The sequence below is a fragment of the Coccinella septempunctata genome, chromosome 1 (genome assembly GCF_907165205.1).
Source record: "Coccinella septempunctata chromosome 1, icCocSept1.1, whole genome shotgun sequence".
Classification (NCBI taxonomy): Eukaryota; Metazoa; Arthropoda; class Insecta; order Coleoptera; family Coccinellidae; genus Coccinella; species Coccinella septempunctata.
The window spans coordinates 11,237,105-11,259,082 of record NC_058189.1 but is presented as its reverse complement, the minus strand read 5'-3'; the positions used below and the strand labels follow the sequence as shown (position 1 = coordinate 11,259,082).

The 21,978-nt window shown below is 34.0% G+C and overlaps 2 protein-coding genes across 5 annotated transcripts in view; one reads left to right on the top strand and one right to left on the bottom strand.

Moving 5' to 3' along the window:
• Positions 1-13,608, top strand: part of LOC123315931 (unconventional myosin IC) — a 44,904-nt gene extending 31,296 nt beyond the window's left edge. For 2 of the 3 annotated variants that reach the window (XM_044901842.1, XM_044901837.1), the window contains exons 7-19: positions 464-670; positions 913-1,172; positions 2,738-2,907; positions 2,970-3,124; positions 3,439-3,721; positions 5,013-5,244; positions 6,109-6,339; positions 8,796-9,076; positions 9,142-9,260; positions 11,209-11,424; positions 12,739-12,839; positions 12,897-12,996; positions 13,306-13,608. In XM_044901842.1, coding sequence (XP_044757777.1) covers positions 464-670; positions 913-1,172; positions 2,738-2,907; positions 2,970-3,124; positions 3,439-3,721; positions 5,013-5,244; positions 6,109-6,339; positions 8,796-9,076; positions 9,142-9,260; positions 11,209-11,424; positions 12,739-12,839; positions 12,897-12,996; positions 13,306-13,320 — 2,370 coding nt within the window. In that variant the 3' untranslated portion in view covers positions 13,321-13,608. Of the gene's footprint in view, positions 1-463; positions 671-912; positions 1,173-2,737; positions 2,908-2,969; positions 3,125-3,438; positions 3,722-5,012; positions 5,245-6,108; positions 6,340-8,795; positions 9,077-9,141; positions 9,261-11,208; positions 11,425-12,738; positions 12,840-12,896; positions 13,009-13,305 lie in introns of those variants that run through there. The other variant, XM_044901849.1, reaches the window with a different exon arrangement.
• A 2,853-nt stretch (positions 13,609-16,461) lies between these two features.
• Positions 16,462-21,978, bottom strand: part of LOC123309446 (protein retinal degeneration B) — a 57,848-nt gene continuing 52,331 nt past the window's right edge. Inside the window, exon 23 of one of the 2 annotated variants that reach the window (XM_044892641.1) lies at positions 16,462-17,972. In XM_044892641.1, the coding sequence (XP_044748576.1) occupies positions 17,954-17,972 (19 nt within the window). In that variant the 3' untranslated portion in view covers positions 16,462-17,953. Of the gene's footprint in view, positions 17,973-18,039; positions 18,123-21,978 lie in introns of those variants that run through there. The other variant, XM_044892634.1, reaches the window with a different exon arrangement.

The window sequence follows — 21,978 nt, the reverse complement described above, 5'->3', positions numbered from 1 at the left end:
TGTGGGCATACCTCTAACATTGAAAGATTATTCAAATTGAAAGTGTTTATTCAATCATAGCCATCCAGATGTATTATTTTAACTTCGGCAGAGATAATATAAATGTAGCTTTTATTACTCCGAAATTATGGCATTTAGGTATTACCATACATGAAAAATTTTCAGTATTTCTTAAGGATTTCAAAAGGCAAAAAATTTTCCATTTGAAATTATAAAGTTCATTAACTATTATTCCGAAAAATGAATAGATCGGACAACCAAAATATCATCGGCCATATCACAAGATTTTTGCACACATTTTCGTGCGATTCGTTTCCGAGATAATTGATACTTGAAACTCACTCTGTATATTATCTTAATCAGGATAGTTAATTTTGCTACTGTAGCCCATGTTATTATATGTATATGTAATATTTGGATATCCCATATATTTGTGAATTCTAAAAGTAGAATATTCTTTCAGAAGCAGGGAAATTTGAAGGGAATTGATGATATAAATGATTTTACCCATGTGAAGGAATCTTTGAAAACTCTAGAGTTCCCAAAAGATAAGCAGAATGAGATTTTCTCAATATTGGCCGCAGTGTTAAATCTTGGCAATATCACATTTCATACAGTGGATAGCAAAAATTCAATTGGCAAGCCAGATTTACTGAACACTGTGAGCAAGGTATGTAGCTATTGTTTTGTATAGGAGATTGCTATGAAAAATAAGTTTATAAATATGAGGTGAAGAGATCGGAATGAAACACGCCAAAGCACAATAATACATTATTTTTTTGAAGTTTTCGGATGCTAGTTTTTTCATTCGAATCGAATTTCCAATAAAAATTATCGTTATGATGATTGAAGTTTAAGAGAACCATCAGTTTTCTCATTCAGAGATTATATGTTGACAGTTAACATTTTCAGCTTTTGAATTGCGAAACAGAAGAATTGGAAAAAGCTCTTTTATTTAGAACAGTTGAAACGGCGAAAGATGTAGTGAAAACACCTCTGGACAGAGACCAAGCAAATTATGCTCGAGATGCCTTGGCGAAAGCAATATACGATAGACTTTTCAGTTGGTTGGTGCAGTTCATCAATTCGTCACTGAAACCTAAACAAAACAGAAGATTATTATCAATGGGTATTCTTGATATTTATGGGTTTGAAATATTTCAGAAGAATAGGTGAGTGAATTAGGTTTTTGGGACCATTGTTGGTTTTTTTCAACCCAAAAGTGATTATTAAGGAGGTGCCAGGGGAGATATAGCAATGAAGAAAATAGAAAATCGAAATTAATTCATCCATTGATATAAATATTAACAAATATCTTAATCCAGATAGCTAGCCACCACCAATCGGAATATAAACAGAAGAGGTCTATTCAGTTGGTCCTCTTCTACCTTCTACCAATATATTTCTCTTGGAAATGATCTGTGAGACATTGCTCGCAAAATTTAAAGTCATATTTCCATCCTCATCATGTTGATTATCTAAACTTAGTATTATGAAAGGATCTATTACTTCTTCTCTTCACCTCACTTTTAACTAGATGGATCTTCACCTTATTACTTCCATCCAGTGAGATGATGGCTCACTGATCATTTGCAAGAGAAATGGATTGGTAGAAGAGGAAGAATCCTCTTGTGATTGGCCCTCACGCCCTCTAGATTTGACACCTTCAGATTTTTTCCTCTGGCGACATTTAAAGTCGGATGTAGGTATATATAAAACAGAGCCCCGAGATGTAGAATTATTGAAAGTAAGAATACGCAAACGCAAAAGATGCCGAGAAATTCAAGTTGAAATTTTACAAAACGGGCCTAATTTGAAAATAGGTTATATTCTGTCTACAAATAATGGCCAACTTGAAAATCTTTGATAATAAAACATTTTTCATTCAGATATCGATTGAAATTAAATCTGAGAGGACTCTGCATCTTCTGAATTTCTTTAGGGTTTTCACTCGCAGTCTCTGAAACAAAATCAATAAATAAATTGAATTAATAATCGATTTTTTCCTGTGTAAATTCTTGCACTAATTTGTCAGGAGCAAATCAACTAGAATAAATTGTTGCCTGACTATTGTCAGGCAGTTCAGTTTATTAACTGAAAATGAAGAACGTTGAAATTATAATTTCATGTTGTAACGTTTCGGAGTCTATATCAGACTCCTTCATCAGACGAAAATTAATTTTCGAAAATCTTCAAAATTGTATCTTTTGTTTGACATTAATTGTCAATACAACACAGAGACTGCATAGAAACGTTGATTCATTTAATTTTGAAATTACCGGATGACAATTCCTTCTTCAGTAAATTGATCCAAATATGATCTATTCCTACCGAACAATTTGCCAAATTATTATCTTGATCCAATAGAATACACGTAGACTCTTTAATCTTTCGTTTATAATGGTCTGGCTCCGTCATTAAAATTCTAGTTTTATTCCAATCCATCATGTGGTCTCCCGTATTAGAACAAATATGATATGCGATCTGTGATCGATTAATTATTAAGAAATGCAGAATCCTCCCAGAATAAATTTCAAATTCTTAATGTGCCTAATTATTCCTTTAAATGAAAACCGATATCCGAACTCAACTCTGATGATATTCACTGGTAGAGAAAATTGGGAATTATAACTTCAATTAGACGGATTTTGAATCTTATGATTCCATAAAAACTTTTATTTTCAACGGAAAAATTCGAACTTCATGATCTTACTAACTGAATGCTTTCTCATTCAAGTTTTGAGCAATTATGTATAAATTTCTGCAACGAGAAATTACAACAACTCTTCATCGAACTCACACTGAAATCTGAGCAACAAGAATACGAAAATGAAGGCATTGATTGGAATAAAATAGAGTACTTTGACAATAAGATGATATGTGACCTTATAGAGGGAAAACACAAAGGTGCGTATTCGATCTCGCAATTGAAATTTAATTGATTTTATACATATTGCATATCACTACAGGAGTGATTTCCTTTATGGATGAAGAATGTTTGAGACCAGGAGACCCAAGTGATATTTCCTTATTAGCTAAATTGGACAGAGAACTCGGGAATCATGAGCGCTACATAAGCCACGAAAAAGCGGATTTGAAGACGCAGAAGACGATGGGAAGAGATGTGAGTCAAGATCTTCATCATCTTATTCCTCAAACTGTGCCCTAATGAATCCGTTTTGTCTCTGATTAGAGAATTTTGTTAGCACCCATAAAAATATTCACATATATCGCAGTTACTGACAAAACTGGTATATTTCATTATCTTTCTTTCTTTTATATTATTTATACTTTTTTCTTCTACGTTTAAAAGTGCGTTCTTTTTGGATAACCTAGTTTCTGTTCACTGTTTTAGAACACATATTTCGCTACACATGAGAGGCTGATTAATTTACATTATGTACAATAATGATTTATGCTTGTTTCACCGATTTATAGGAATTCTGCCTCATACATTACGCCGGTACAGTCACCTACAATATTCGGGGATTCCTAGAGAAAAACAACGACCTGCTCTACAGGGATTTAAGAGAAGCTATGTCAAGATCCAGAAATAGCATTCTCCAAGAAGTGTTCCCATCAAGCGAACAGAACAGCAAAAAAATGCCAGACACTTCAATAACGAAATTCAAGAATTCTCTAAATGCGCTACTACAGTCTCTGGTGAAGAAACAACCTTCGTATATTCGATGTATAAAACCAAACGATGAAAAACGACCAGGTAAACTAGACAATTATTCAGGTCATCTTCAACTATCGCATCGCCGAGTATTTAAGTTAACATTGAACAGTCATAGAAAAATCGGTATCCCTAGTTAGTAACTATTGATAATTTAAGAGGGGTCTACACTGTTTTAGTCTTCAGTTCAAAAAGAGAAAATGAATATCTTACGTCAGAAACCACTAATTTATATGGGGCTTTCATTATAATTCAATTCAATCAGTTCGTCATCTCGGAAAGTCCGAATTTTTTTTTATCCGAAAAAAAAATATTTTTCATTGAAGAACAAATATTCATTCATATTATTAACTTTCCGAGGTAACATTATCTCTTCTATGAATTTCCATATGAAACAATTTCTCGAAAAGTCTCGCCATTGGCTACAATTCGTATCCTAGTGAAATTGAAAAAAGACGTTCGTTAAGTGCTGCCATATCGTTCAAGTGTTCTGGCAACACCCCACATTCTGGTAGTTTTTTCCCCGTTATGCCTTATACGGATGGCAAGAAAGTCTCGTGATATAAACTCTTCTTAAACATTAAACTAAAGTGATTTATACAGAATGGTCCACTTCTATAGATAGAATGTTCAAATTCAAGGTGGAAATTTCGTGTAAACATGTGAAAACAATGTGAAAACTAGCCCCGGTCTCTCTTACTCGTGAGCCATGAGAAATGATGAAATTAACAGGAATGGATAAAAAAAATAAAAAATATCAAATAAACTTATTTCTACAAAGACCTGTTACAGAAACAACCGACCATTCTCAAAAAAATCCCTTTGAATTTCGCCTACGAGAGCAATAAAAATAATCCGAGAAATAATCATTATTGACTCAACTTCGAAATGAAATTGTTTTGAAATGCGTGGTCAAAACAACGGTCTTGATGCCCTTCGACGCAGAACTTAATGCTGAACCACTTTTATCATTAATAGGTTATTTTAGAAGATAATTTCACGAAACTTGTGTTGAAACTATAAATAATATTTTATTATATTCTGAAAAATTGGTCAACTTTGAGTACCTGTTTAACGGAATCAGTTAGTTCGAAATAGATGTATCTGGTCTCATTAGACGCAATATTTGATTCTCTACAATATTGTCATTAAAAATATCCCTTATCTAGGATATTCAAATTGGGGCATATCTGAAGCCATTCCAGCAATGACTTTTTTGGGTGTAATGTTTTCATTGGTAGAAAGTTTAGAGTCTAAAACGATTCTGGCCTATTATGATTTATTTAATCTCTAGGCGCGTAAATAGTCGCAATAATATCCTCTCAATTTACAGCAATTTTCGATGATGAACTCGTGCAACACCAAGTACAATATTTAGGACTGATGGAGAATTTGAGAGTTCGAAGGGCTGGTTTTGCGTATAGAAGACTCTATGAAAAATTCCTTCATAGATATAAATGTCTTTGTAAGCGCACATGGCCGAATTATCCTGGACCAGCGAAGGAAGGAGTTCAAGAGCTGGTTTGTTCATTAGGATATAGTGCAGATGATTACAAGATGGGCAAGTGAGTGAAACATTATAATTTTACACTTACTCAGCATTTAGCTTAGTTTCTGCAAAACACTCGTTAACTTAGTCCTAGATTGGCGTAGGTCATAAAAAAGTTTTCAAGACGATTGAAAAAATTCACAATTCCTAATTATCAATATCTGATGATATAGGTTGTCGATTTTTTGAAACCTGTAACTGTAAGTGACCAATAGGTCACTCTCGCGTTGTAAATATACAACGCGCGTTTGTTTTACTCATTTTACGCAATACTCTAAAGCAGTTGACGAAAACCAGTTGTGAGTGTATGACTTTTGTAAAAGTAAAATTGTAAAAATTTAGTTTTGCACCATGTTGTTACATGTTATGATGGAATTGTTATTATATTTTTTCTCATATGTTTCAGTCTTTCAAGTTCACTAGCCTTGTACCTATTGTTTTTTTGTATTGACATCTCGTTTGACATCACGAATTATTCTTTTTAGTTGCGGTGCCCACGATGCTAAATCGGGATTCACTAGACCTAGTGGATTTTAAAGAGTATATGTTAGATGGAGAAAGGTTTTATGTTTCATGATGTATGCACTTTCAGCGGTGGGGAAAGCGTCTGCAGGTTTTCAAAGATATAAAAAAAATCGTCAGGTGCACATACTAGAGCGCCTCAGATTAAGATGCGTGTCTCTGATAATAAATTCATGTTAATCTGACTAAACCTTAACGATCTAATTAATTCCTGATAGAATAAAGATTGGGATACATTGACTCTTATAACTGATAGATGGAGAATGCTTTCGAACTGAGATATATGTTAGATGAACTAAAAATTGTCACAACTCTCCTCGATTTCCTACGACCAATAAAGCACAGCCATTTTTTTCAGAACCAAGATTTTTATTCGCTACCCACAAACACTTTTCCAAACAGAGGACAGTTTCCAAGCTAAGAAACATGACATAGCTGCAATTATACAATCCCAATGGAAGGGAATTTTACAGAGGAGAAAATATTTGCGAATGAGAGAAGCGGCAATTGTCATCCAGAAAAATATAAGGAGGTATCTCGCGAAATTAGAAGCTGAGAAACGTAGAAGAGCAGTCCTGGTTATAAGGAGGTATGAAATTCTACTTGTTTCTATATGGATTGAGAAACAAGGATTAGGAAGTGCGACAACCATAAATTTTGAATACCTACATATTAATCGATTTTTTTATTCAACCCTATCATGCATCTCTCTTTTGTCATCTATTTTTCTTCATCCTTACTATGGTGAACGTGGTAACTATGATTAATAAATCGAAATCAAATGCAAAAATACTGGTTCAAAAATTATTCATTTCGAAATTAAATGAGATTCTGATGCCAGTTCATCCTGAAAAACCTAAATGTGCGTACATTGTAGTAGAAAACTATGTTCTTGAGTGCGGCAACATTGCCAAAAGTAGCTCATTCGATAAATAATTCCATATTGAATCAGATAAATCTCCAACGGTAACCGAGGATTACATACAGGGTGTTTGTCTTTGTCCATTTCACACATTCCCGGCAGACCAGCAGGCATTCTATATAATGCCTAGGAATTGAATACAATGCCTGCTAGGTGAAGTATGAAATGGACAAACGCATTCATATTATTTCATACATTTCCCAGAAAAACCAGGCATTTTATAGAATGCCTGAATTATTTACATTGCTGGTAGTATATATGCAGGGTGTGTCTTTAACTCGTGCAAATATTTTAACAGTAGATTCTTGTGGTCAAAAGAAACAATTTTTTCCTATACCATTTTTTCCGATACGGTCTGATAAAAAAGATATAAGGTCCTACACTAGATTTTAGTATTCGTTTGTTGATTGCATTTACACCAGTGTAGAGGAGGTGTAGTTTATCTACATCTCCTTTTGACTATGTGTTGATAAACTACACTTCCTCTTCACTGGTGTAAATCAAATCGAGTGTAGAAAAGTGCTACACTTTTTTGCAAACGAAAGGACCTATACCGTAGATTCGGGTGACTTGGGACGATTGTTGAATTCAACTTGTCATATTCTCAAAACGGTGACCTATTTTTATCTGAAAAAGAGGATCGAATATGCTTGATGATTAGGATATATACCATGCTCCAGAGTTCGTATATAAATTTTGAAAAAAATTAAATATACTTGTCCCAAGTCACCCACCGATTTGGGAAGCTTGGACAGAAGTTCAAATCTATTGATTTCTCAACTCTCAGATGAAATAGGTGACTTGGGACGGTGTATAGTTTTGAAAAATTAGAATTTGTGATTATATAGTTGAAAATTGGTAGGGAAATTAAATAATAAACTCCTCTTACAGCGAAAGTAAATACATTTTGCAACTCAAATGTAAAAAAAACTGAACTAACTAACTTTGATTTCTTTCATTCTTTGGTGATTTCTTTATGGAAACAACGTAAATAATAATATCCTACAAATATGCAACTTCCAGTAAATATACAGGCTCTTCTAGCCTCCGAGAACAAAAACGTCTACGATATCTTGGTAGAACACATTATCAAAAATGGCATATTAATATAAAACACCTAGTGTCAAAATTTTTAGTGTGTGGCTGAAGAACTATGTTCAGTGCCAACTAAGAGGGAAAAAAAAAAAAAAAAATAATATCCTACGAAAAATCGGCATATTTCCTTCTGTCAATGCGCCGCTTGTATCTATTCGGCATTGTCCCAAGTCACCCTATGAAACAACAAAATAAATTAATGAGATCCGTGTTGCCGTTTAATTTGTAAACAACCTTGTTTAATGACATATCTAATATCTTAATATATTACGTATCCAGAAAAAAATTACACATGCACAAAGTGGAACACATGTACAGGACACTATAAAGTGTAAGGGCCATAAAAAACGCGCTTTTTCTCTCCTGAATTCGTTAATTTTTCCTGTCAATTCTCTGGTCTCGGCAAACTCAACAGGAATTAAACTAACCGAAAAGACGCTACACAATCTTAAAACTTTGTCCCTTCACTCATAAATGGTAAGAAACAAAGAAATCTGCAAGGGGTTAATTGTCCCAAGTTACAGGACTGTCCCAAGTCATCCGAATCTACCGTAGCCAATTTAATTTTTTATAATGAGCTGCGCCAACCCTGGAAAAACAAAATTACCTTCAGGATAACCAGCTATAAATCTGTGATACTACACCGATCTGTATTCAGCTAAAGTAGTCATTTTTTCAAAATTCCCAGATACTTTTTAGTTTTTCAACATCAAATAACTCGAAAACGGCGCATTTTACTAGAAAATATGAAAAATAATTTGATTTTACGAAAAAGATTAATCAAATAAATGAAAAACTATATTCCAAAATCCATTTCATTTGATAAAACCGTTTGTGAGGTGGAACTAATTTTTCTTATGGTTTTTCAACAGCCTGTATCTTTTAAATCGAGCCGATTCGGAAAAAATGGTAAAGGTGTTTTTTTTTACCTCAAGAATCTACTCTTGAAATATTTGCACGAGTCGAAGACTCACCCTGTATACTAATTATACTTAAATAATTTACTCCCTTCTCTGTCTACTCCTTAGATTCATTTACGGATTCATAACAAGGAACGGCCCCACTAACGAATACAATCACAAGTTCCAACAAATTACCCGAAAAATGTGGTTGATAAGGTTATCAAAAATCCTTCCCAAAACTGTCCTCAACAAATACTGGCCACCTTGTCCAGAGATTTGCAACGAAGCTTCCTCCATATTACATCACTTACATCAACTATATCTTTCGAGGATGTATAGATTGAACTTATCTACTGAGAGGAAAGAACAGTTCGAATTGAAGGTGTTGGCTGAGAAGTTATTCAAAGGTATTATTGCATCACATTGTGCCCAATACTTTCTACATGTACTACATATTCCATGAACATTTCAGGTAAGAAGAAAAGCTACAAGGCTTCGATATCGAACTGGTTTGTCACAGACAGAACTTCTGAGATGCATTTTGGACTGAAACAAAGTTATGTTGCAGGATTGAGCGGTGAGAAAGAAAGGGTATGTATGATCAAATCAAGCAAGTACTGTTGGCAGATCGAGTATCTCCTGAAAATATAGTTATCCTATTCCTACTGTTATTCATTATTCAACATGGACATTCGATTTAGTATGGGCAATAAACGAAATTCATTCAGATAGGTGTACCTTACATATCACCCTCTGATATGAAATTATAAAAAAAAATTCAATCGACATCGAACTGGCGAACCACCATTACTCAAAGTATCAACAGAAAGACCAATCCGACAAGAAAGAGTAGATTCTGACCACGGTTTCGATCTCATTTGGCGTCGTCAGAGCAGCACAACTCCTATCTCGACGAAAAACAAACGAATTGCTGACCCCTGCTTTGTTCGATGCCAGTAGTCACTAAGGTGTAACATCATCTGGCAGGAAAAGAGGTCCAACTCAATTCACTTTTTTCACTCGTAGAGAGAAGATGGTACGAGGATGTATTGATATCTAGTTCGCCTAGACCAGTTCTATGCATAAAAAAATATTGCGGTACCATAGCAACGAACAATAACTCATTAGAAGTGTCAGTGTGAAATTAGAGGTTAAAAAAGTAATCCAGAGTTACGCAATAAATTAAAAGAAAAAAGATGTCCACCGAAATTGTGAAAATCGAAGAATTGGAGTATCGAGCCATCATCAAAAGTACCTGTATTTAAAAGGGTTAAGAGGTAATCAGATTTACGAAGATATGCTTAATATCCTTGGTGATCAATGCCCTTCGTATGCGACCGTGAAAAAGTGGACTGCAAGCTTCAAAAGTGGTAAATTTTCCATTGAAGATGATGACCGATCGGAAAGGCCAGTTTCTGTGTAAGTCCCCGAAAATATCGATGCAGGTCATAACATGATTTTATCAGACCGTCGATGGGCTAAAACGGATATCTGAAGCACTGAATATTTCATACGAACGCGTTCATCATATAGTTCACGTCAATTTGGACATGAGAAAAATTGCTGCAAAATGGATCCCCAAATGTTTGAATGTTGACCAAAAGCGTGCAAGGGTAGAAGCATCGCGTTAGCTCTGTGCTGGATTTGAAAACGATGTAGTCTTCTTAAACCAAATTGGTACTATGGATGAGACTTAGGTACATTTCTACGATCCAGAAACAAGTCAATAATAGATGGAATGGCGACACTCTAGTTCCCCAAGACCTAAGTGGTTTCGTGTCCAAAAATCTGCTGGAAAAGTTCTTGCTTCAGTTTTTTGGGAATGCCATAGAGTAATCATGATTGATTTTTTGGATAAGGGTAGAACAATAACCGGAGATTACTATTCGACATTACTGACCACTCTACTGGAAAAAATTAAAGAGAAAAGACGTGGAAATCTATCCAAAGGTGTTTTGTTTTTGCAGGACAACGCCCCTGCACACAAATCTCATGTTGTCATGCAAAAAATTCGTGACTTAGGGTTTGAATTACTAGAACACCGCCCTTATTCACCAGATTTCTTTCCTTAACTGAAAAAAAGTTCGAAAGGTCGTACATTTTCTTCCAACGAGGAGGTCTGGTTTACAGAGCAAGAAGAAACATTTTTTTTTTAAAGGTCTAGGGAGGTTGCAGTTTCGCTGTAATAAATGTATCCAATTAAGAGGAGAATATGTTGAGTAATAAAATATTTTGACATTGAAATTTTGTTTGGTTCTTTAGTAGAATTTTTCAATATATCCTCGTATATAAATTTGCTTCAAACTCTCAGATTACAGGAGCTTTCTCTTGCTGTCATCGAACAGTCGTGATGGAGCGCCCCCAGACATCGGAACCATGCTATATCAATGGTTGTTTATGTATCTGGATTAATTTCGTTTATTATTCAGCTGCCCTAATCTTGAAGCTGTTTACCAATTTATGATTGTTTTAAGAATTTTAATAACCATCCTCAGTTAATTTCTTGATTGATATTGACGAATAATTGGATTCATTTTAGTATTCGTCATCTGTATCTAAATACGACAGACATGGCTATAAACCTAGAGAAAGAGTTATTGTAGTCACCAATGAAAATCTACATGTCATAGAAGTGAAGGGTAGTGCTAAAATGAAGCATCGTTTGCCATTGAAGAGATTGACTCTAGCTGTAACATCAGAGAATGATAAAATACTGCTTGTGAAAATACCGGAAGATCTTCTTAAGAAAGATAAAGTGAGTATTTCGTTTTTGTTTTTGAAGATCAATAGAGAGCGAGCCTCCAAAAATCCAGTATCGGCTTCAGGGCAATTTAGTCTTACTTCACAGCTTCTAAAACGGATCAATGTTATCAAACGCTCGCTAAATTTAGTACACCCAGAAGTAATAGTTGGGGAGCCCACGAATCGGGATTTACTCGAGCGTCTTGGAGATTTTGAAGATAAGATTGTAAGAAAGAAAGAAAAGTTCTATGATGTATATGCACTTCCTGCCGTGGGGAAAGCGTCTGCAGCTTTCAAGCGTGTCAGATTTTTAGAGGATATGTTGATCGAACCCAAAGGAAGCTACTTTTCAATAGACTGCCAATTTGGACGTGACGCAAGGTCACAGCGTTCCTTCGAAAATGCAAAAAAATCGTTACTTGTACATACTCGAGCGTGTCAGATTTTTATAGATTGTTAATCTCTGGGTTGCAGACGTAATCTGACACTAATCAGGGGGAGTTTCTCCCTCTGACAGTTTGAAGATGATTACAATTCATTTTTCTAAATATCCCCCTTCCTGTAGCTCTAATCGTTTCTGTATTCATTATGAAAGTTGTTGATAATAAAATTCTATAAAACTTTTGTCTGAAGAAATTTTACATACCCTTAACCGCTTTCGAGCTAGAGGGCGACAAGGGCGAGAAGCTTAGCCACACATGCGAAAGGGCAAGGTCTATGTAGAAACCCAGTCTAACGTACATTCATCATATATACCTACCTCAAAAACGTTTGAACGTAGAAAAAATTGTTTCGGACGAAATTTGTAGAAAATTTCTAAACTTTTGTATTGAATGCGAAAACGATTCGAAGTCTACGAGAAGAGATAATTCAAAAAACTGATTTTTGTGACCTTTATGGCCAATTTTTATTTTTCCGTCTTGCTGAAACTGTCAGATTTTTTTCGTTATTCTTGAATTATTAGCTTCAAAATAAGAAAAAAAGCGCAGGAAAATGTACACGTGAGGTTTTTTTGCAGGATTGGCGCCCTGCACACATCTTCGTCAAGCTTGAATTGTCAGATTAAGAGAATGTATAGTTTTCAACATGTTATTAACCACATATATATCTTAATCTGACACGCTTGAGTAAAATACAATGATCGTTTTTATTACCATTCTGACATGCTGTTCTAGACAATTCCCCCATATACAGGTATAATTTCTGATGGTAGAGGTACTCTACAGGGTCCAAGGTATCTCCCTTTATATTAATCTGCTACGCTCAAGTAAATACCAAATTTGCCTCTTGAGCTCCCCACCTCTAAAAACTATAAATTTTTCTTCAGGGCGATCTTATTCTGGAAGCACCGCATTTGATAGAGACGGTCACTAGAATCATATCAATCACAAAAGACGAGAGGATGTTGATGATTGCAGATAAGAACTCGTAAGTAACAGACTATTTTGTACAAAACACAAAATTATTATTTTCAAATCTTTTCAGTATTGAGCATACGATGCAACAAGGAAAACAGGGGGTGATTGATATAACTGTAGGAAATCCCGAGAGGATCCATAAAGACAAAAGTGGACATTTATTGATTGTGAGTACCTAATTTTATCAAATATGCCATGAATATTCAAATTTCAATCAGTCATGGTGAACAATTCAAGTTTAATATAAGAATAATAAATAATAAGGTAGGTTTGTTGAAACCCTACACTCCTGTTTTGTGAAATGCTTCCTACATAATTATTTTTTCGATGAAGAATCTTCTTTTTATTTCACAATTGCTATGTATCCTCTTTAAAAAAATAGTTCAACCAGCTTAAAGTTATTGAACAGTGATTTACCGTTGATCGTTAGTTCACCATATTTCCGAATTGATTTTAATACTCCTTTATTTCGACAGGTGGCGTCCCCATGATGGAAATATATTTGTACACTTATTTTATACATATATGTAACATATTTATATTTATAACTATCGATTGTATAATGCGGTGCCATTCTATAATATATAGTATTTATGGTGATGATTTTATCAAGTAGATTGTTACACAATTATTTATATTCTTTTTAATTTTATGTTTCATTATTTGATATGTAATTCAAATAATTATAGCGGAATTGTATTGAAATAATACTACAACATGGAAATGTAGCTTGTGCTTCCTGAAACTCTTATACTGGAAATAAATCATTGCCTAGAAAATGAATTTTTATTACTATTATGAAGATTAGCAGGGAAAGATTTACTATCCAGAAAAAATATTCCCTGTAGCGATTTATCCCACCGGTCGTTATATCTGCACTCCTCTTTGTTTTATGCTGAATTATTCAATTTAACACGAATACACGAATGCAAAAAGACATTTTTTTTTTGTTTTGAATAATTACGGCGGATTACTGGTGGAAATTTCAATTAAACTGATTTTGAACGATTACACGGGTCAACATCAAATTTGACTTTGACTGCAAAGCTTAAAATTTCGATAGTTTAGATCCTAATTAGACGAAAAAAAATATATGGCATGAAAAAGTTTGCTTCTGTGTTTAGGAAGCTGATTCAACTATATCATTTACAATAACTACAAGCAATATGTGGAGCCCATGGCTTATCTTGATTCCAAACAGGAAGTCAAAATATGCTTCATAGGCTTCAGAGAGAACGTGAGGTGTCTTCAATTCGTATTTCACGTCACGAATTATAATAAATTGACCACATAGAAAACAAAATGCATCAGCATCGTATTTACACTTTCTTGACGATATTTGAAGTTTGTCTGGGCTTGTAAACAACACCTGATCATTGTTTATGACTCGGGTGCCCTCTAGCGGCACCTTGTAAACGTAAACACCCCACTCTCATCGGACGGTCTTTTTGAATTATTAAAAATTATAAAAAAAAAGAAGAATGAGTATTAATACTATAACTATCACAAAAGCAAACTTTATACCAAAAAAAGGTATTTTCTTTTCGTTTTTGTGTTAATTAACCGGAAAATCCTAGTATAAACGTTAGGACAAAGAACGAAAATTTTTTTGTAGAGTCGTGTTATTCAAGGACTCTGGAAAATATATCTAAAACGAACTGATATTCTACGGAATATCTAAGTAAAAACTGAAAATTCCATCAGTCGGGGTTGCATTGTTCCATCCGAAAAATCCAAGGAAACGGATATCTAAAAGTACAGATATGATTTTTATTGCAAAAACCAAGAATCGTTACATCATACCAAATCTTGGATTTGTATTCAATAGGAATCAACGATAATTATTAAATTTCTTTTGAATTTATTATTCCGCAAGATCTGGGAACAAGGAGATGTGCCACAACACTTCAGAGACGCTTTAGTTATCAACCTCTATAAGAACAAAGGCGATACATCAAATTGCAACAATTACAGGGGCATATCGTTGCTTAGTGTGGCCGGTAAAATTCTCTCGAAGATTATGGCTAATTGTCTGATTCCACTCTTAGAAAAGCTATTACCTGAATCTCAGTGCGGCATTAGACCAAATCGAGGTACGGTGGACCTAATTTTTTCACTGCGACAGCTGCAAGAGAACGCTGGTGAACAACAATCAAGGATCTATACAGCCTACATCGATTTAAGTAAGGCCTTCGACTCGGTGAATCGGAGACCACTATGGAAAATCATGGGACGCCTTGGATTACCCGAAAAATTCTTAGCACTGGGTGAAAGCTTTCATACCAACAACACCGCTAGAATACAGCATAATGGCTCTACAACCGACTTTCTTAACCAACTCTGGAATACAACAAGGCTGCGTGTTAGCGCCTTTACTGTTCAATATTTTCGCCATAGCTGTTTCGATAATTGCTGGCATGAGTATGCCTGTAAGAGGTGTTGGAATAAGATTCAGATTTTATGGAGGCCTATTTAACCTGAAGCGCCTCAGAGCAAAAACCCGTACAAAGTTTATCACGGAACTTCAATATGTAGACACGACTGCGCACTTATCGCTAGCAGCTCAGAGGATCTACAGATGATAATGTTGGACACCTATAAACATATATACGAAGCTTAAGGCCTTACACTCAATATCGACAAAACCAAAATCCTGGTAAGTCCGCCAGAAAGCCTTCAAACAGATATCAGCCTGGAGAATGAAACTCTAGAACAGGTCGTGCAGTTCAAATACTTGGAAAGCTTTATAAATACTAGGGCTAACCTGGACACGGAAATACACAACCGTAACTGCATCACGGGCATTCTGAATGAATGATATCTGTGAAATTCGAAAAATTGGGTACTTTTGACCGAATGCAACTCTTTTTGAAAGATCCACATGTGTCACAGATTCATTTAGTTATTCTGAAGGTAATTTTGCTTTTCATGAGGTGGCATAGCTCATTCTGAAAACTTAAAATGGCTATATCTTCTTATCAGGGATGAATCGGAAAAATGGTCCAAGAAAAAAGTGCAAAAATCTATACTGTTGAAATATTTTTACGATTCAAGGTCTTGCCCTGTATATATAAATCAGGTCCGTCCGTCATTGAACATTGGATAATCTGGTCAGCCTACCTTAGACTCAATATCGACAAGACCAAAATCCTGGTAAGTCCGCCAGAAAGCCTTCAAACAGATATCAGCCTGGAGAATGAAACTCTAGAACAGATCGAGCAGTTCAAATACTTGGGAAGCTTCATAAAAAGTAGGGCTAACTTAGACACGGAAATACACAACCGTATCAATTCGGCATCACGGGCATTCTGGAAGCTAAAGGGCAGAGTGTTTCAAAATCACGACCTCGATCTGAAGACCATGACAGCTATTTACAAAGCAGTGGTCCTCCCAACGCTTCTTTAAGGAGGCGAAAGCTGGACAGCCTACAGGCGACATATTAAACAGCTTGAACAGTAATTAGCCCTAAGAAATTATAAGCCTGTTCGAACCGTTTTTTTTTGTCTTTTTGTAAATTTATTCCCGGTAACGGAATGCAGCAATGATGATGATGATGATGAGTTGATTTAATTTTTCTTCACTCTAGTCAACCATCTTGAGACAGAACTGGAGAAAAAAAGTAGCAATTCATGTATGCGTAACATCCCATATTATTTATTTAAAATACATTCAAATATAATACATATAACTCTATTCAATCTATAATAGTTCAGAGCATTTTCTTATTGATCGAAAATCAGAATATGAATTCCTAGAAATAAATATAAAACCCTGAAATGCTTTCATTTCTTCAAATGAATGAAATTTTTCAGCGTATTGTCTCCTGAATTCACTTAATCAGAAAGATATTATGGCAGCCATTGCCTCCTAATATACTTCATGAAAATTCAAGATCTCTTTCAATTGAAAAAGTTTGTTTAAAAATAAACTGATAATTTCATTATTCCAAAAATAAGTTTAAATACATTTTTAATCAATTATAACCATGGAATGCTCATGCGGAAAAAAAAATTATTTCATACTAACTTATCCAACATAGTCTGTAACAATCATCGGCGCTTGCAGGAGTGGGAAACTCGTGTTTGGAAGTAGCATTAGAAAAATTAATTTTTTAGCAATGTAAAAATAAAACATTTGTCCTTTTAGGACTGATTCTGCAGGCGCCTCTGCTCACAATATTTTAAACAATATTTTCTTTATATACATGATACATTTACAATTTTATTGAAATTTTATCACTCAACTTGGTCTTACCAGCCATAACAACTCAAAGTCATAAATTTATCATTCGGGTTTCACAGTTTTGTGAACCATTTGATTTGAAACTCCTACGATTTACAAAATGAAATTACTCAAAACTTTTTAATTGGAATAAAAGTTCTGAGTAAAATCAAAAACTACCACGACCATGATTTATGTGACAATGTTTTAGAATTGAATTATCGATCGAAAATAAATCGACAAGGAACATATTAACCCTTTTTATTCCCCGATCAAGCTTTGTGAAACCAACAAACAACGGTAACAATTGCGTTATATTTTATAATGCCACAGATTGATTGAAAAACATTATTTAAAGGATGAATTCGAATTATTCATACCTATTTACTAGATTCGGTTGAGAAATTTCACATATTCTCCAGCATTTTCTGTTATTTTGTATGAGTATTATCAATTTATCACATCTTCAAATGAAATGTACAATTCTCATGAAATGAATATGAATGGATATGATAATTATTCTGATATTCAATCGAATTGTCATCAATTTTAAACCTTGCCTAACTTAATAAGTTTCATTGAAATGGAAAACTTATTTCATTCGGAAAATAATCCCAATATTTTTTTACTTAAAGTATACTAAAGTTGAGATTCAAATACAGATTCACCTGAAAATGACACTGGGAATTCATCCTATCATTGTGGTTTGAACATATAATAGGCATAAATTCATGAATTAGAAATATTATTATGACAAGTATTCGATTATAATGACAGTAATAAATCTAAACATAACTTGTTTACTTACTTACTGGAAACAATTAAAGGTAAGTGATATGACAATCCCATCAGAAAATTTTCAATAGTCCTTGTACATAATGCTTTTCTGAATTAGTTGGTTGTCTACTTCCAAATTGTTCTACTGAAAAACAAACGTTCGAATTGAAATCTCAAACGCTCAATATTTTTCAGCGTCGTTAAACATTTATGTGAAGAAGTCGACAGCTATTGATAAGTTGGATGAATTTATCCTCTTTGTAAGATTAATTATTTATTATTGATGAACCACCAACTGCAATTAACATTTCAGCCATTTTATTGGAAAATCATAAATAAAATCAGATAAAAAAATCCTATCATCAAATACCAAGAATAACCTTGAAAATCAGTTGAATAACTGCTTCTGTGAATTTCGCCATCTTCAGATGAACTTTTTTCATATCTTATAATGGGCCTGTTCCGATATTGCTGGTTTTACTGGCCCGCAATCGAATAACAATAGAACTCGAACCACTGGGCCCATAGGCATCGTTTCTGAAATACTGACCATACTGTTCAGGAATATCGGAACAGACGGTATGATTCATTTAACCGAAAACAAAAAATAATACTAACAAACCCTGAGGATCTTATCAGTTATCACTGTAGATGACATCACATGTGAGTGACCTAATTGAAATCCATCCAAAATTGAATTAATTCATGCCAAATTCTGCAAACATCTGAATTAGTCCTAATATTTACGTATCCAGCCTAATTGTTTATAATGAACGGAAATATATATATATATATATTTTTTTCAAAATGAAAATCGTTGGTCTAACATTATGGTGATAAAAAAACAGACCAACCTAAAATTTTACTATGTTTCAATCCGAAAATTTGAAACACTGAAGGAGGGACAGACTTATCCATAGAGATGGTATCGCACATCATTCGAAAACAATTTGCATTCAGAAAGCACTATTGAATGAAATTAAATTTGATTTAACTAGTATGTTAAATGATCAATTCAAAATTGCATACCCTCCTCAATAACAACATGAGACTTTTAACCCTGATAAAATAAATATTGAATTCTATTTGTATTTTCAAATAACATAATATTGTAATAAAATATTAAATAATAACGATTTTTGTTTTTTACTTTTTTTTAAGGAGATTTAACGCACATTTGAGATCGACGTCAGGCAGAGCTGTGCTGAGTACTAATGAATAGTACCTATACTCTAGTACTGGACACTGCACACAAGTTCGGACTTGCATAATGTGATTATGTGATACCGGAAATATACCTACTTGATAATTACAGTATTCGGTTATAGTTGGGAAGCCCGAGAGGGAAATTCGGGATTTACTCGTCACGTCACGAGTACATTCTCGAGCGCTGAGGCTTTTTCTCTTATTTTGAATCAAATGATCCAAAAATAACGAAAAAAACATAGTCTGACGGTTGAGCAAGCCAAAACACAATAAAAATTTGCCATAAAGTTCCAAAAATCAGTTTTTAAATTAACTCCTCTCCTGGGCTTCGAATTGTTGTAGCATTCATTATACGAGTAAAAGTTGAAAAGCATAACATTTTTTACAAATTTTTTCCGAAGCAATTTTTTCTACGTTCGAACGTTTTTGAGATATATGGCGAAAAATGTACATTTGACTGGGTTTCTACATTGACCTTGGCCTTTCGCATGTGTGGCTAAGCTTTTCGTCTTTATCACTCTGTAGCTCAAAACAGTCAAGAGTATGTAAAATTGTTTCAGGCAAAAGTTGTATAGAATTTTATTATCTAGCACTTTTATAATGAATACAGAAACGATTAGAGGAACATGAAGGTAGATATTTTAAAAACATGCATTGGTATCCTCTTCAAAGTGTCCGATTATTAAGAAACTCGCCTGATTAGTGTCAGATTAATGAAAAATATGACACGCTTGAATAATTTTTTGTTTACAATTTTCAACTTTTCCGTACGGCCAGCCCCATCACGCAAACTGTCAAATTAACATGAATTCATTATCGGAGACACGTAAGGCATATACAGTATCTTTATCTGACACGCTTGAGTATGTACACCTGATTTTTTTTAATTATTCAAAAACCTGCAGACGCTTTCCCCACCGCTGAAAGTGCATACTTACATCATAGAACCTCTTTTTTCTACTAGGTCTCCACGACGGTCAAGTAAATCCCGATTTAGCATCGTTGGCTCCCCAACTATTATTTGTACTGGGTATTGTCAAGCTCTGAACTCAAGCATTACTTCATTTCATTTAATTTTCTCCGTCAAATCAAATTAACTTCAAAACATCCTTGAACATTTCGAAGGACTATAAGGGTGATTTAGCACAGGCCCGTACCCAGGGGGGGGGGGGGCTATTGGGGCTCTAGCCCACCCCAAGGCTTTTGCAAAAGGTCCCTCATGATCATGCAGCACATAGAACTTTCAAGTGGATGTAAGCTGAGCCCCCCCAACACACCTTTCTGGGTACGAGCCAGATTTAGCAACATTCCTCGGTGTCACGTTCCACTACCTTTCTTAGGATGTACGATACCATCTCGACATTTTAAGGGCTCTTCAACAAACTCCTTCATTCAATTATGAATGTATATCCCAATAATCATCAATTTATCACAAATTATTGATCAAAAGTGCCTAAAAACTATATGTAAAATATAATTTCAATCATAGTTAGCTTTTAACAAGAATCTTTCAACAACGATATAAATTCATTAATAAGAAGTTCACAGTTCTATCGATATAGACAAACATCCACATTCCGTAACATACCATATTACAATCCTCTATCTACTGCTCCATTGAAAAATTCAGAAGATGAAATATATTGTGTAAGGTAAGAAATTCCTTATCGAATTAGTTGGACAGTTTCCAATAATTAATAAAATTACGTTTTCATGAGGGTTCCGAACCTCTTTTGAAGTAGTATGAACACCATCAGTGCAATGTTTTAATCTGACTTCGCTCAATGGACAATGAAACTGAGAGTGAACTCGATATCGAATTAAGAGAACGTTTTGGTGAAGTGATTTTTTTAAATTAGTTTTTCATAATGTTTGGTATAATTTTATGAGGGGTTTTTTGTTTTTTTTTATACGTTTCATTATTAATAATTACAAATCCATCATTGTTTCAGCAGGAGAAAATAAGTATGACTTACTACCACTACTTCCAAAATAGGTATCATATGGTGAAGGGATTACATTAGAGACGTCCATTAAATTTTTAATTGAATTTCTAATTGAATTGAAAATAAAATGTAAATATGTATATGTTATTTTCAATTCAACGTTTGAAAATAACAGCTTGAAGCAATAAGGAAATCATCTTCACAAATTTTAATTAATGTAGGTAGTTCTTTTCTTGAATATATGTATTTATTGTAGTTCGAAAAAATTTGGAAGACATACAAGATTTCACAACATTCTTTAAAAAAATTCAATATAGAATTTTCTCATTTCCTTCCGCAACTAATTTATTCAGAAACAGACCGAATCAATACTGATGAAAGGGTAAGCTCCATTCAAGTATTTTCCTTGGTATATAGTATTAAACAAAAAGCAGAATTTTTTTCATTTTGACGATGCCAGGTGAACCCTTTTCTCATGAAAAAGTAACGAATTGGACATAAACACAAATACATAATATTAATTTGTTATTGCACATTTCAGGATAAATAACTAAGTTCCGATGTTCGAAAATACAGGATCCTCCACGAATGTTAGGTTCATATGGTTTAAAAAAACTATTGAAATTAATTTAGAGAAAAATTGTACATAAGGATACCACACATGAGCACAATGTCTTTTAATTTTTATCAGAATTTGGATCTCTACATAAAACTCATTTCGCGATTGGGGCAAAAAATGTCCCAAGTAAAGGTAAATGAAAGACTATTCAGGTAACTTAAGTGATTTTAATTAATGTTTCGATCGATACAGAGCTCATCTTCAGGAAAAAAATCACAAGAGTGAAGCTGAAAAAAGAGATAAATCATGGAGAAACAGTAGGAAGAAAAGCAACAATAGAAGACAAATTTATAAAATTAAATTAAATAAAATATCATCACAAAAGGATTGACAATGTATTGAGACATAAAGTCAAAAGAGTACAATACATAACAATGATT